The sequence below is a fragment of the Pholis gunnellus genome (genome assembly GCF_910591455.1).
Source record: "Pholis gunnellus genome assembly, chromosome: 5".
NCBI classification, from domain to species: Eukaryota; Metazoa; Chordata; class Actinopteri; order Perciformes; family Pholidae; genus Pholis; species Pholis gunnellus.
The window spans coordinates 18,207,748-18,223,630 of NC_136531.1; the positions used below are offsets into that span (position 1 = coordinate 18,207,748).

General features: G+C 43.3%; 2 protein-coding genes across 3 annotated transcripts; one reads left to right on the forward strand and one right to left on the reverse strand.

The window, feature by feature from the left end:
* Positions 1-13: 13 nt before the first annotated feature.
* Positions 14-3,915, forward strand: ndufb7 (NADH:ubiquinone oxidoreductase subunit B7). The gene is made up of 4 exons (XM_079159613.1): positions 14-55; positions 147-279; positions 2,147-2,315; positions 3,318-3,915. The coding sequence occupies exons 2-4, from the start codon at positions 168-170 to the stop codon at positions 3,403-3,405; spliced, it is 369 nt and encodes a 122-aa protein (XP_079015739.1). The 5' UTR covers positions 14-55; positions 147-167; the 3' UTR covers positions 3,406-3,915.
* Positions 3,868-15,200, reverse strand: tecrb (trans-2,3-enoyl-CoA reductase b). 2 transcript variants are annotated; one of them, XM_079159612.1, is made up of 12 exons: positions 14,343-15,200; positions 11,086-11,136; positions 7,609-7,660; positions 7,454-7,498; positions 7,232-7,335; positions 6,791-6,906; positions 5,840-5,945; positions 5,615-5,687; positions 5,491-5,534; positions 5,224-5,281; positions 4,777-4,865; positions 3,868-4,523 (listed from the first exon to the last, which is right to left on the reverse strand). In XM_079159612.1, exons 1-12 carry the CDS (start codon positions 14,355-14,357, stop codon positions 4,350-4,352), a joined length of 927 nt encoding a protein of 308 aa, XP_079015738.1. In that variant the 5' UTR covers positions 14,358-15,200; the 3' UTR covers positions 3,868-4,349. The 2 variants fall into 2 exon arrangements, with proteins under 2 accessions (XP_079015738.1, XP_079015737.1); XM_079159611.1 differs by lacking the exon at positions 14,343-15,200 and having other exon boundaries at positions 11,086-11,441.
* Positions 15,201-15,883: the final 683 nt, after the last annotated feature.

Sequence of the window (15,883 nt, forward strand, 5' to 3'; positions counted from 1 at the left end):
GCTAGGCTGTTTATTTCCGTTGAGAAGCGGAAGTGGCATCAAGGGGCTTGTGGAGGTGACCGAATGGCAGGCAGCAGATTCCTTTTGGAAATATTACAGTAGCACGGTTCAGCAGCAAACTAAACATATACATTTTTCTGTAACAGAGCCTGAACATCGTCGCTGCCATGGGAGCTCACCTGGTCAGACGGTATGTCACGGAGACGGACACCGAGCCGGACCCAGCGAGGAAGTACGAGTTCGACCCTCAGTTGGGCTTTCCAGAGAGGAACGAGCGAGGTTTGTCATCAGACACACTTCTAACGGAATACTACCATATGTTTATAATCACCTCCAGTGAAACGGATTCCCCTCTCGGCCATGCTATGACGTTAGCCGAGCTAGCTCTGCTCTACTGGCAGAATACACCGGTTAGCTCACCAGCTAACTAGCTGCTGTTAGAGGAGTTCAGTGTCAAGTGAGCTGCTGCAGTTTGCCCTGTCACTTCATAATCTGCCTTTTAAGATGACTTTCTCAATTATTTAGGGAGACACCTGATTTGTAGCACAGTTTGCAGACAAAACATTATATATGTTTATGCTAATATGCAATACACACTATGTAGATATGACATTACTGCACAGGTGTGTTTCTGTAGTATGTTGAGGCAGTACATTGTGCAGAATAGATGCATTACATTACATTACAGTCATTTAGCAGACACTTTTATCCAAAGCAACTTACAATAAGCGTATTCAACATATATTCAAGAGAACTACTAGTCACCAGAAGTCATAAGTGCATCTCCCTTGTTAAACAAGCATCTAAGAGCATGAACCAGAGCAAACGTACAGTGCAGAAACAAACACATACAATAAGTGCAACAAACTAATACGAATACAATAAGTGCAACAAACTAATACGAATACAATAAGTGCAACAAACTAGTATGAATACAATAAGTGCTAAGTGGAAGGCTCAGGGTAGTACTTCTTGAAGAGATGGGTTTTCAGCCTGATGAAAGATGGGCAGCGACTCCGCTGTCCTGACGTCAGTGGGGAGTTCATTCCACCACTGTGGGGCCAAGACAGAAAACAGCCGTGACCGGGTCGACCGGCCGCAGAGACCTCTGATGCATGTAAAGGTTAAAGTTGAAATCCACCTTAAAACTACAATTCACATACGTTATGTCTCTGCTGGAAACTAATTTTACTGTGGAACATGTAATCAAGTTTAAAGTCTGAACAGTTTAGATAAATCATATGCAATTAATGATGCAGCAACTCAGTATACACGTTAGAGAACCCGTGGGGAAGTATGGTGCATGCATGGAAGTTAGTGAAGCAGATTCAAATTACACTCTGTCATGAAAAACATTGTCATTGTCTGTGTAGAAGAATTAGAACATTTTATATACAGAACCTCTACCATGTACCCTGTACAGGATTTGCATAACAGAGTATTTGTCCACTCCTTAGGACTCCCACAGCCCAACCATTTACTGACTCTTCAGTCCAGATACCTGGTCTCTGGGTATCGGCTGTTACCGAGTATGATCCGATACCAGTGTTTAATAAACTGTGTGAAAGTGACTGGGATCATTGTTTTATGTGTGTGGCAACATCAGGCTTAACTTAAACAATGCTTTTATAACTCTGTAAAGCATAATGTAACAATCCTCCACTTAGTAAAGCATTTTAAAACCTAGTGTAATAAAAGTAGAAACCCTTTCAGTCCTAGTTCATATAGAATTTCTATTTGAGTGAAAACAAAGGAGTTGTGCTCCGAGTTTAGCAGTTTAGCGTTTGCTGTTTTTCAGAATTGTGTGCTGCATACTCCCACTCTTGTGTGGTTACAGTGGAGAAAAGCTGTAATACATAATTACCACAGACACCCTGTTGATAATACTGCAAATATATAAATACAGAAGTCAGTGGGCCGTTGCCTCAGTTGTGTTACCTGCGATAGTGACTTAACAGACATTTAATTAAATGAAAATGTAAACAGGAATTAAAATTCCAGTATACATAGAATAGATAGGCTCCGGTGTCACGATACCTCATCCAGCTATTTGAGTCCGTATCAGGCAGATATTGGTGTCGATGCATCCTTCATGAGGTCCTGTTATGTGCAAAGATGACAATAATAATTTGTATTTATTTTTCAGAGATGGTAGCAACTCAGGAGCAGATGAACTTGGCCCAGCTGCCTTTGGAGCAGAGGGACTACTGTGCCCAGCACCTCCTGAAACTCATGAAGTGCAAGAGGGACAACTGGCCCAACTTCCTGGCTTGCAAACATGAGAGACACGGCTGGGACTACTGCGAACACCAGGAGTGAGTATTTATGTAGGATGGACTCTCCTAGACCAGGTCCTCCCGCCGTGGCCCTCAGAGCACCATTTACTGAGATCAAATAAAAAAAAAATCAAGATAGTTACTTTTATATCTAAATGTGCTGAAGAATTCAGATCAATACAATATTGTTTATTGGAAATGCATCATTTTAATTAATTTATATTTGAAAATCATCACGACACATCATCAGGTAGACTTGCATGTTTTTCCAGTTTGCGAGCTAACAGTCCCTCAGATGCAGCGACACAAATTTTGTTTGCCAAATTACTTCATTTACCCTGATTTTACTGCCATATAAATATGCTTATTTGTCAAATTATTATTAGGTATATTCTTGCTTTTTAAATGACAAAGATGTCTCTCTTTTTTTTATTAACTAATTAAATACATGTTCATTGTTAAATGTTAAAAGAAGGGTATTTAGGCGCTGCCTTCTTTACCGGTTGGGTAAACCAAGTGGTTGCAGAAGCAAAAATGTCGGCCGACGGTAGAGAAAGTGCTCTGGATGAAAGTAAGATGGAAAACTTTAAGCTTCCTGCAGTCTGCAGTTGCTAATACATGATTGGTTCACCTTTTTAAAACCACTGGTATTGGAAGACCTGCAGCACTATCAGACGTGTAAGCAGCTCTAACTCGAACACTGCGTAATTAGTTCATAATAATAATCATGAAAAATAAAGTTGAAATGAAATCTAGTGGCCAAAAGCTCAGAAATGTCAGAAGTGTCGTAGTTTAGTCAATATTCTAAAATTGCATCAACTAAGTTGCTAGATTTTCTTTTTGAATGTTAGGACTCCACAAAGGAACCTTGACGTATTTAAAAACAGGACCAAGTTATCTCATAACGTTAGGATGGAATCACTGTTGACTTTTAATGGCACACGAGTATATTCAAGATCCTCGATTTCAGATTCGACAAATGGACTTTAATCTTGTATCCAGCTCGTCATTGAGTATGAACTTGTCTTTTCCTGCCTCCAGCTACGTGATGCGTATGAAGGAGTACGAGAGAGAGAGGAGGCTCCAGCTGAGGAAAAAGAGGGTCGAGGTTCAGGCTGAAGCTGCATGATCAGTGTATCCTCGGATACTCCTTCTCTGTATATATGTGCTTCTGTTCACAATAAACAATATGGTTTAAGCTCTACAACCCTCCGTCTTATTAATGTCCACACAAATGGTAGTCCTCTGGATAACTTCACCAAAAACGTGTGATCTTCATCCAACATTTTCAGTGTTTGGCTAAAGATTTCTTCCATCCCCATTTTGTTTAAAACGCATTTGTATTAGTATTTGGAAGTCTAAAAGGTTTATTCACTTCTGGTAGTTTATTTGGTTGCGAAATTCTTGCAGGTGTGTCCGACAAAATGTGTATTTGCAAACAAATTTAAACAAAGTGCTCATTTCAACCCTTGTTGAGCCAGTAAAATGTCGTTTATTCTATTGGTGACACTTCACACGATACATCCTCGTACAAAGCTCCAATATTTCTGGAGTGGTCGCCCCAAAGTCTTACAAACAAACAGGTGATCTGTAATAATGGAGCAAAGCAACAACAGTTTGGTTTACCTTTTTTTTTTTTTTAATAAATTACTTCCGACATCAACAAAATGACATGCTGTCATGATTTGAAATTTAGATGAATGGATATAAAAACTAAACTGCAGATTCAGCCTCCAAACAGCAGTATTAGATGGCAGAGTGGTTGGGCATCTTAACATGTATGTACAGTTTGTCATTCAGTTTCCACTGAGCAGCTCAAACACACTTAAGTCAATGAATGTGGGCGATAAAAAGAAATTTGCACTCAATATTAATATTACAGGGATCACAGACAGGAGGTGAAAGAAGATTTGGTTGTGGAGGGGAGAAGGGACATGGTTAGAGTCAGTCAGTTCCAGTGTAGAGTTTGGAGGGGGGAAAACAGGAGAGCACCCTCTCATTTAGGGGCGGGGGGTTATTTAACTCCTGCAAGCGAGGAGAGCTGAATGGGCGAGGGAGCGGTCAAGGAGTCCTCTAGAGGATGAAGGGCAGGATGGGTGAGCGCAGAGGAGGGTAGTCGCGGAACTCCTTCAGGTAGCTGCGGTGTTTCCCCTTTGCCCACACGGTCATCTGGATGAAACCCACCAAGGTGAAGAAGGCCACCGGCAGGCACTGAGTCATCAGGGTGAAGCCGAACCAGGCGCCCAGCTGAACGAGGAAGAAGAGGGACGTTACACACATTCATACCACAAGAGGGCAGCAGAGATTAACTTACAAAAGGTGCAGTGCAATAGTACAATATAGTGTATAGTATGTCCTAAAAATCACATTATAGTATGTCATAAATGTTCCACAAATGTTTCTGTCCAAAGTGTCATCACTTCATCAATTTGTCCTATTAGACATTTGTGTAAAAATGATCATATGAATTGATGAGCGGAGGCGGAATGAAACATGTTACCTCGTAGGTGTAGTTGGGGCAGGAGACCAGCAGGAAGATCCAGGTGAAGGGGTTCTTGGTTGGATAAGGAATCTTCCTGGTCTTAGACCCTGGATGAAGGAAGCAAAACAAAGGGCATGTCAAAGAAATGTATTTTATTTTCAACCATCTACTTGTTCCTATGGTTACATTTTGGCCTTAAATGCTGTGAAAACCAATAATCTTAATTATCTTCAGTGTCTTTTCTTGAAATTAAATTGGACTGTGGCTTGTTTATTCACAGTTACTGTTATAGGGGCGTGAAATGTTGTTTTCTTTAATTGAAAAGCATTCAAATATATTTCAATACGAACTGATTTGAATCTCTCTTTGTGGTTCACGAGCCATGTGCAGACAACCCAGGAACCACATCAAATATTGCATCCTTTAAATCAATTACATAGAAGCAACGTATTGCTGTGTGTGTACCTGGCGGACGGAGGTTCCGAAGAGCAATGTGGATGGAAAAGTTGCCGATCTGACAGAACTAAGGAAGAAAACAGTCACACAAGTGATTTAATAGAGAGAGTATGAAGAGCAGGGCCTGTCTCTGGAAAATAAACGTATTGTACACTTCTGAGGATGACACAGAGTTGTAAAAGAAATACAATTTAAATGATGTTTTATTCTATTTATTAGACAAAATCAAATGGTGCACGATAAATTACAGAAGTGTGAAGGTAGAAATATTCTTACCAGGAATATGATGAGGGCTAGTCTGATTTGTTGCTCGCCGTAGACTGCAAGAAGAAACAAGTAACAGGAGTTACAGTGACACACTGGTAGATGGGTGTTGAGTGTACGGTGCATGCATACTCACTGGGTGGTGTGTACAGCGGGTGGTTGATGTAATAGGCCATCCATGCTGCAAAGCCCCAGTAGTAGGTACAGTTCTGAAATGGGGAATAAGACCGGCACATTGTCACTTTGAGACTTGACAGTTGATCAATTGACCTTTTACTCCATGAAAGACCTCCAGGACTCCTTTGCCTTCGCTAATGTGAGGAAGAACAGGTCAGAGCGCGAGTGGTGGAATGCATCTCACCTTGAAGATGTTACGTAGCGGCATCGTACCGTGAGAGAAGCGATGGACGAACAGCGTCTCCAGCAGCCTCTTCACGAAGTGGAAAGAGTGACACATACAGGCGAGACTGGAGAAAGCACAGACGCTTGCGTTAGCTTTTCTATGTTATCTATATTTCTATGTTCTATCATCTCATAGGACTTGAAGGGTCATTTCCACATTGATAAGGAAAGAGTCTGGTTTAAAGGAATAGTTAGGGGAACTGATAGTTGGCATTCTTGCTGAGAGTTAGAGAAGTAGAATAATACTTGTGTCTGTATGATAAACATGACGCTATATACACACACTACTACTATTATTATTATTATTACATCTTTGATTAAAAGAAATGTAATAGATCTAGTGCAGCAACTTGCCTCATCCTTTGTTGTTACAAGCTAAAGACACCTTTCTCCCCTCTTCCCAGTCCCCCTCTGTGTAAAGTGAGACTGTGATTAGTACCATTAGAAGAGGCCATAGAGGACATGTATCGGGCTTTAACACCATTTAATATGCGACTGCTAAGTTTCTAAAGGGCTGCAAATAGGAATCACACACGTTAACCTCAACAAATGCTTTTTGTGTGAATCAACGCCTTCCTTTAATAAAACCGGTCTGTTCTGGATGCACGGCAGCAAGAGCCTTGCTAACGAGTTCAGCGGTGAGAGTGAATTTCATTCCACTGAGCAGCAGGAATATGATTGAAGTGTCTTAAAGAACTTCAGCAGGGAAGACATCCAGTCCAGGAGCTTCATGTTCTACCTTCAGACACGACAGCGGTCTGGATCTTCTATCATCTCACTCATGGCAAGACAGAAAACGTCCACACTCTTCCTTAAAGTTGAGACATGTTCGACTCCAAGAGGACACGCTGGTCCTCTCAAGAAGGCTCCGACTATATAAAGTGTGTGAAGGCGTGTAGGAGACACTCACTGTACGACCCAGTGTTTACTGGTGGTAAAGTCATATTTGGGTGCGTAGATGAAGGGAACTCTGAAGTAGAACATCAGATAGAGGACCAGTGGACCCATGTACTCGGTCAGGAAGACCTGAAAAAAAAAATTAAGAGCATTATTAGAGCCTCGGAAACTCAGTTACACTATAGCCATAGTGTCATATCATTGATATATCGGTTTGGTGCCGTGTTGAAAGATAAATATATGATCTTCCCTCGCTTTGTTCTGTCTCTCCCCACACACACACACACACACACACACACACACCTTACCCAGAAACACACCCGCCCTTTTTACCCAGCGGGAAATCTCAATATAGCTGCTCTTGATCCCACTTGTAATCTGGTGCATGTGGGCTCGTCAGGACCGTTAGACTGACAGCACGTCTGTCTTTAGACGGCACCCGGGTTGCACTCACCGTGACCCAGCTGATCTGGGCTCCCAGGTCTCTGAAGTAGAAGGTCGCCGTGGTTCCCACAGGGAGATGCTGCAGAACATCCTCATCCTTCAGAGACTTCCCCTCTGAAACACACACACACACACGTTTACTGAATGAGATGCACAGTGAATCATGAGTTGGGAGGTAGTACTACATTCACTTTGAGTAGACGGATAGACGATCACACTGTGGCTGACTTACTGGGGTCGAGGCGAATGGACTGTCTGGCCGGGTACCACTGAGGATCTGAAACAGATAAGATACGACACAGGCATCTTCAGACGGGACATCGAGTGAGTATTTGTATGTGCAGCTTGATGATCACATGCATGAGGCTGCAGAGAGACGGCACTCACGGCTCTTGTGGAACATAGACTTGATCTCTCCGATAGTGGCATTTGGCTCGACCTACAATAAATGACGCCACAATAAGTAAGTGGAGGGACTTGTGACACACACACACACACACACACACACACACACACACACACACACACACACACACACACACACACACACACACACACACACACACACACACACACACACACACACATTGTTTTCCATTCATGATGGTGATTAGTGGTAAATTTAGCTCACATACCCCACGGATGTGGTTTATTAACAGCTGGTACTAGGCGCACGCACACACACACACACACACATAACCACAGCCAAAGTACACAACCTTGTGTCAGGCTGCCAGCAATGGTCCCAAACAACTAGCCCAAATATAAACACAATGACAACACAACAGAAACATGAAGATGTGGACACGCACAGTTGTTCCAGGCGTGATGATGGAGCAGTGAAACCTCCTGGTCTGAGGAGGGGTCAGCGAACTTAAAGCCACATTTTAAATATCTGATGAAACGTCTTTGTCGGTTTGAGTTGAAGCAGCTTCCACTCCACATGGAGTTGTGTGCATCAGACCCTTTCTCTAATGGACTAAGAAAGCCACTGTTTAAAGGTGGAGGATCTCGACCTCTTATTGATTCGTTTGAAATGTTGTACATCTGAGCCCTGAGATTGGACTTGAATACTGAGTCGACAGGAAGCACTGTGAAATGAAATAGTTTTTAGTGAACCTCTTTGAGGATTCAGCTCAGTGACTCTAGGGACGCAGTATGAGGGTACTGAGCTTATTGAATATTATCCCTTCCTTCATTATTTAGTAAGTGACAGATTGTCTGTCTTAAGTTATTGAACTGAAAATGAATAGAAACCGAACATTTTGACAATTTCATTTTGGTCGGAAAACAAACTCCGCAACACCATCTGCACATTACATCACTAGAACATCTCGGCCGTCCACATCAGGCTTCTCTCTGACGTTTATGAAGTTGGTGACGGGCTTCTCAAAAACATTTGAGCAGTAAGCCTGTGTTCCCCCGCTGGCCTGGAATATGGGAGCTGAGATGCTTCTGTGAAATGTACGCCTGAATGCAATCACACCGTCCCCAAGCACAGGTGTGACACAGAACGAGTGTGAAAGCATATTCTTCTTCATGTGTGCTGCAAGAAGCCGTTATGTCGCTGTGTGAACGCCAAGATGGCACTGAGCAAAATAACACAGACTGTTAACCTTCAGCGAGTTCCTGTCACAAACGCGCAATTGCAAATTACGATCATGTGCTTCGACCTTTGAACCGCATCGGAACCTGAGCCACAAGGAAGGAAGGAAGGAAGGAAGGAAGGACACACACACGCACAAAAGTGTTCAAGCTTGTCTGAAACAATCTAAGGCCAAGAGATACATCTGATTACCAAGGCCAGCACCGTTCAGTATAAAACAGTGTGGTAGTGCCAGATTATTTGAGCAACTCTAGAACTCAGAGAACTGGTATTTAGCTGTGAGGAAAGGTTGCTCAAACACCATGTGACCCATCTGAAGCAGACTGAAGAGGTCTGCTGCTGCTGTTATAGACTTGGCTTCTATTCACAAGGCCATTTTCAGCAGGATGACATCACTGAGAAACAACCCTCTGTGACCCCCCGTTGCCCCGCCCTCTCTTTCTACAGGCTGTATTCAGAGTGTGTTTCATAAACCCCGAGATGATGCAGGACTTGAGTTTTATATCCAACTCAGTGTGTTCGTTTAGCTCTGTCAGCATACTAAAGAAACCAGTCCACCGAAAGGGCTCTCTGTCCAGATCCAGATCCAGATCCAGATCCAGATCCAGATCTGTCAAACCAGTGAAGCTTCCTCTCCAATAGGTGTTAAGATCCTGCACGCTATCGCCATAGAAACTCTGCTAAGCTGACGACAGGGTGTAATCCAACAAGGGCAGAACTTCACACTCTGTGATCTTGAGGAGCAGCCTTTGATAAGAGTCTAACACCACTAATGCACACAGCAACAACATGCTGAACCCTCCTAATGCAGCAGCACTGACTCACAGGCCTGTCAGTAACACATGAAAGCCATCTAAACACAATAATAACAAAGTGCAGGCCAAGTACAAAGTACTGTCAATATACCTAAACCAATGAGCTTAAACGTCCCATACAAATACAGCAGTGATACTCTTAAATCCCAACTGTAAGCACGAGTAAAGTCCATTCATCAGTAACACGCTGGCTTGTGTTATCTCTGTTATACTGTGATCCAGAGCCTGTTGTCGTATTACATCTGTAAAAACACAACATGGTTCAACCTCAAGGAGAATACTTCTAGTTAAATATCCTGCAAACCATCAAGGAAAATGAGTAAGAATGTCACATTTCATTTCTACTTCCAAAACAGAGAATTCAATCTTATTTACATAAAGAAACATTCTCTCTAGCACTGCTATGAGGGACTTCTACACAACAATATATAAGACCATGTGTTGCATTCATACAAGCAGGTTATACATTAAAGTAAGATGAAGTGTGATTGAACTTAAGAGAGGGGGTTTTCCAGACAAGCACCTCACATCTGTTTCTACAACAACCGTACTCATTGTAGGCACATGAGCTCCTCCTCCTCATCACACGCTCCCATCACAGCCCCAGAATCGCTCCAACCAAATAAATCAAAGAACGCCTGACAAGGGATTTGAAATAGCAACATGCTACGCACAATCAGAAACAATGTAGGGGGGGGGGGGGGGGGGCAACCATCTAAAACAGATCAGCTAGCATGACTACAGTAGTGTCATCTATTCAGGCTATAACGAAAAAAGGTACCAGGAACCTACATGGGAAAGGTATGGAGACAAACGATATCCAAAATGACGACACATCTAGTATATCAATATCGATGTAAAGTGATGTACCAGGAACATCATGTAGGACGTCTCATCTTCAGAGGTTGTGGTGGTGTTGAACTGTACTTAGTTAGACTAGTGTTTATATTGTATGGGCGTGCTCCAAAAAAAAAAAGCTTTATTACCCAGATACCAGAACACAGTCGCGTCGCCTGCATGAAGAGGCTCATTTACACGCTCACGCACTGACAGCGAGGAACACAGCAGCTCGACAATGTTCTAGAACACGCCTGACACACACACACACACACACACACACACACACACACACACACACACACACACACACACACACACACACACACACACACACACACACACACACACACACACACACACACACACACACACACACACACACACACACACACACACACACACACACACACACACACACTTTTTACTGTGAAACAGGACCGGACACACTGCACCTGTTGCATTTAGTAAACATACAGGCACAAGGACAGTTGCATGTGCACATATAGAGATTAAAAACATGTTTTTGCAGAGATGATATTAGAAAAAAAAAAAAAGTTAACTAAAACCGAGACGGAAAGTGATACAAAAGAAATGCGTCCTCACCTTGTCCAGGAAGCAGAGCTTGTCCTTGGTCTTGGCATCCAGTATCTCCACCTCAAAGAAAACAACAGCCTTTTTAGTTTTTTTAGCAGGTTTGCGTTTGACCGGGGCTTGAGCCAGCAATGGGACGGCCACCGTCGCCGCCGCCCCGTTTGCTGGCTTTTTAGTGCCGGTGGCCTCTAGTGCTAGGGCATCCATGTCCACAGTCCTCCTCCTGCACTCGGTTTATCTTCCTTTTTTCACCCCCTTCACTCTTCCTCTCGGTTCTCCTGTCACTCTTCACCTCTCAGCTGTCTATCCAAGACCCATGCCAAACCACAGAGGAGAGGGGCAGCACTCAGCTGTGCAAATAAATCTGTCTCCGGCCCTCCCCTTCTCCACCTCATTCTCCCTCCCTCTTTTGCCCCTCTTGTCATTCCTTCACTTCTGGTGCGTTGCTTTATTTAACTGCTAACCGACCCGTGGAGCGTGGACATATACCACATTGTGTGTGCACAGTTGCATACACAGGAATGCCCAGCATCCCCCTGGCAAACTGTCTGCAGTAGATCATCTGTGTTGTACCTCATGAAGGAAACTTCTAGAGCGGAGAGCTATATTTTAGTGCTGCGGGGACTTGGATTTGAAACATAACTCCTCCCTAAAAAAGGACACCTGATGGCCCCCTGGCACCTCTCAACCCCTGGCTAAGTGGGAGGATGGAGGAGGGTTATTATGAAAAAAGCAACCCCCCCCCTTTTATAGTTTGTCCCCCTGTCTTCCCCTCCACGGCTAAATATAAATGTCTACTGCTAATTCTGCACGACCAGCCCTCTCCCTACAGACCCCACCCGTCTACGCCTATGCGGTGAAGTCATGGGCTCGCTCTTTAAAGCCCTTTGCAGTACTGTCCATCTGTCCAGCCCCCCCGATGTGCAGCACCAACCTTTGATCCGACCAGTTCAGGGTCTCACGCGCACAAACCAAACCACATGACGTTTTACACGAGCAGGCCGGTTTCTCAGTCACTCACATGGGGAGCCGCCTTTTCCTGCCACCGAGGGGTGATAATACTCCAGATTCAGAGGGCTTAGTCGGGGCATTCCCCTAGGCGAAACCCCCCCCCCCCCCCCCCTACCCCCCACCTCGACTTTCTAAAACTGTAATGCGTGCTTTTTACTTGCTGCCGTGTTACTGTACAAACGTAAACATGCATGTAAGCTTAAACAAAAGCAGGACACAGGACACTGCAGTTGAGACTTAGGGGTAAATAAGCCCACGGCAGGCATACCCTCTGCCACTGTACCTCCCCCATCTCATCTATATAAAGCTTCTGTCTGGCAGTGACTCTCTGTCCCGGTAGGGCTCTCTGGGGTGAGGGTGAAGCGGGGAGAGCTAGGCTTTAGTTGTGCCGGTGGACTTCTGCTGCTCTTTGCTGGGTTTTCCTGTACCTCCCATCGCAAGGTAAGACACCACTTCTGAGATCTGGAACGGATTTTTCTTTTTAGGCAGATTAACAGACAATCTGGAAATGTTTCGTTGCTCCATTCCAGATACTCATGGACAGTCTCTTTGGAAGTAAGACGGATCAATGCTGACTAATGACTTTCTGTTGACACTAATGGAAAACATTTACAGTTTGATTTATGTCCCAGGATGAAAGAAATGCAACAATCTCGACTCTACTCTTTTAGTTTATCTGTTTAGATTGATATTTGGTGCCCTATAAAGCATGCACAAGGTAAATAAATAATAAAATACACTGTGATTTAATCCATAAACTTGCTTTTACATTTTAACTTCATTTGTTACAAACATTAAAGTAATACATATGTCAGGTATAGTCCACACCCAGCAATGACCCAGCACAGTAGATAATGTTGTACCAATGCCTATTTATTGGAATTCACTTTCATTGGCCACATACACAAACACCTTTGCACCCAAATGGTTGCATACCATTCTCTGACCCGAGCACTTTAGGTGTTTTGCAACTGCGAAACTTGGTAATTGCTCATGCAAATTGTGACTTCATGGTATTTTGTGATGATCACAACTCTTCATAGTTGTAATAGCGTTAAGGAATAGTGGCCAGCAGTGGCTACTGTCCGTGCAGCCCCCCATCATCTGCCAATACGTGGCTAACCTGTCCGTTTATGTGACACAGATTATGTTGGCACTCTTCCAAGTGTACACTATAGTTAGAATGTGCGCACGTCATTGGCCTCATAGTGGCTTTACACAGACTTCCAAAATGTGCAAGCTAGTGGTATTGAAATGCAGCCAAGAGGATGGCTGATAATTGAAGATACCTGTCGGAGCTAATGCTGCAAAAATGCTTATTTAGAGCCTTATCATGTGTTTCAATGGCCATGGAAGGATGAGTCAAGCTGATGGATTGGGGATCACTATTACTGTCACATTGGACATTAAATTGTATAACTATGCAACTACTGAATGAAAACATGGCAAACATCTTTCATATCTGAAGTGTTTTTTCACCCCCTCATAGGTTGCAACAGCCTCATCTGTGAGCAACAGAAGGAAGGAGAACTGGAGCAGCCACTGGTTGGGTCAGTTTCTGTCGAGACGACTTCAAATCCTGTCTGATGGGTTTTGGTGCTCATCTGTTACATTTAGAGAAGCTTTCAGTAGCTGCAGCAGAAGGCTTAACCATTGTTAAGTGGCAGTTGACACCTCTCACATTAATGGTAAAAGAGTGAAACAGGCCTGTGTCAGGAGTATGGATGTTTCTGGTGACAGTTAGCCAACACATTGTTTCTGTTTTTTTCTTTCTGAGCAAGTTTAACAAGTCTTGAACGCTCGACTGTTCACCTGCATTATTGGGAAATAACAAGATAAGAAGCGCCATGCGTCGCTCCAGCCACAGATGGCGATGATGTCGAGCATTATCCCAAACAGAGGACTCCGTGTTAAGCCAACAGAGACGTTCAGCGTACATCGAAAACTCAACAAATACACAACGCAGGTCTAATTCGTCGTACATGTGGCAGCTGCTTGACTTTCGTGTGCCGATAGAAGCGTTCATTTCCGTGCACGAGGCCGTTAAATCCCCGGTAATAGCAGCCAGCCCATGACAGGCGGCGTTGCTGCAGAATGCGATCCTCTCTGCTCATGTTTTAAAGCTCTAAACGTGACTGTTTCTGGTGGAGTTCATCCTCACAGAAACCACAGAACAAATCCGAATTAGTCTGATTAAGACCATTCTGGCCCCATACATCGCTCCATTGATAATTTGGAGATCCACAGACACTACTTACCTCGTAGTGCTTCATCTTGGCAGTTAGCACCCGCTTTCCTTAATATCCCAGATGAGTGACAGAGCCGTCTCCAATCAGCGGAGTGAAGTGTGACTGCTGAGGCCACCGTAGGCGGGCCCGACGTCCGTCCCGCAGCCAATCAAAACTGGCGACACTGTCAGCGACGTAGCCAATGAGATTTGAGCAGATGGCGAGGTCGCGGCTATGCTAACCGTCTTATGTTCATACGACGATGCTAACGTAATTGGATTTAGTGTTGGGATGAATTGCTCTTTGAGTAGCAGCTCTCTCTGTTTGTATGCAGGCTTACTGATCCAACCAGCACCAACCATCCAATCTCTTAGACCGTTTCGAAAATGATTTATCAATCTGTTGACTTTTCCCAATTTAATTTGCAGACTAAATGCTATTATTTTTCCAATTTCTTTTTGCAGTCTTACTCAATGTTATGCTCCTACAGTATGCATTTCCCCCTCCACTGCACAATATATAATATCTTTATTTGCTTTCTCTTGTTTGAATGCATTTATGTGTAGATTGTGTTTTCCTTGTGCATAAATTGTCCTGCAAAAATAAAGTTTTCCATTTGCCTGGTATGTTGTCACTTTGTAATCTCAAACCAAAGGCAACACTTATTCTAAGGGAAACTGTCAAACTATGAAATGCTTGTATTCGTCAGGCACACTGACCCAAAATATTGTTCTTGTGCTGAAGGCACCATAATTGTCTCAAGCCTTGTTGTCCAACACACTTACATACACAGGGACATGTGTAAGTAAATACTTTGAATGGATACCCTAATATACAAAAGCATAACTAGGAATTATAGCCTTTCCAAAAGAATATTGTGTGAGCTCCACCTTCAAAATCCGCTGTAGTGTATGTGGGTCTGTGGAAGTCTTAACACCTGCAGAGTTATTTTAAATATAAAAACTGGCAACCCCTCTCTCATCCCTGACACAACGGTTTCGTTTCACTTGTCAGACAGAGACTGAGCTGCACTATTTTTAATGAGAACACTGATAATGATGGCACATTGTTACCTGCCCAATCAAATCTCAGAGTGACATCTTTGTGTAAAATCCATAGTAAGAGCTGAAGCATGAAGTCTATTGTGTTGTGCATTGAATCTGAAATGCTGCCTTCAAGTGCTACTCTTGTCACCTTTTGTAAGTCACGCAAAGCCTTGTTACAGGACATAAAGCAAATCAAATAGGATTTCTTTTAATAAAACCATTTTCAACACATCTGAATGTATCACCCTTCCCGAGGTGTGGAAGTATTGCCTCCTGAGTCTTAATTTAGTGATATTATGTCCGACTGGTTGCATAAATGAGATCATCTCATGCAATATATTGGTCCAACTACTGTACTGCACTGCACTGCATGCTCACATCTGTTTAAACATCTACAAATGCTCCTTGTGTCATGAACTTAATGTGCCCAGCCCTCATGGGTTTATAAGACACTAAAAATACAGCTGCAGTGGACAAACATTTCATTAAGTTTCATTCAATTACAGGTTACTTCACCGCTCAATC

What these genes read in the sequence shown, in the direction of transcription:
- tecrb (XM_079159611.1), bottom strand. Translation starts at nt 11,280, where the DNA reads ATGGATGCCCTAGCACTAGAGGCCACCGGCACTAAAAAGCCAGCAAAC. An exon ending in AGTAAACACTGGGTCGTACA is followed by an intron (nt 5,946 to 6,790) that starts GTGAGTGTCTCC and finishes TGCTTTCTCCAG; the next exon opens with TCTCGCCTGTATGTGTCACT. An exon ending in GCCCCAACTACACCTACGAG is followed by an intron (nt 4,524 to 4,776) that starts GTAACATGTTTC and finishes TTCCTCGTTCAG; the next exon opens with CTGGGCGCCTGGTTCGGCTT.
- ndufb7 (XM_079159613.1), top strand. Translation starts at nt 168, where the DNA reads ATGGGAGCTCACCTGGTCAGACGGTATGTCACGGAGACGGACACCGAG. An exon ending in TCCAGAGAGGAACGAGCGAG is followed by an intron (nt 280 to 2,146) that starts GTTTGTCATCAG and finishes TTTATTTTTCAG; the next exon opens with AGATGGTAGCAACTCAGGAG. An exon ending in GACTACTGCGAACACCAGGA is followed by an intron (nt 2,316 to 3,317) that starts GTGAGTATTTAT and finishes TCCTGCCTCCAG; the next exon opens with CTACGTGATGCGTATGAAGG.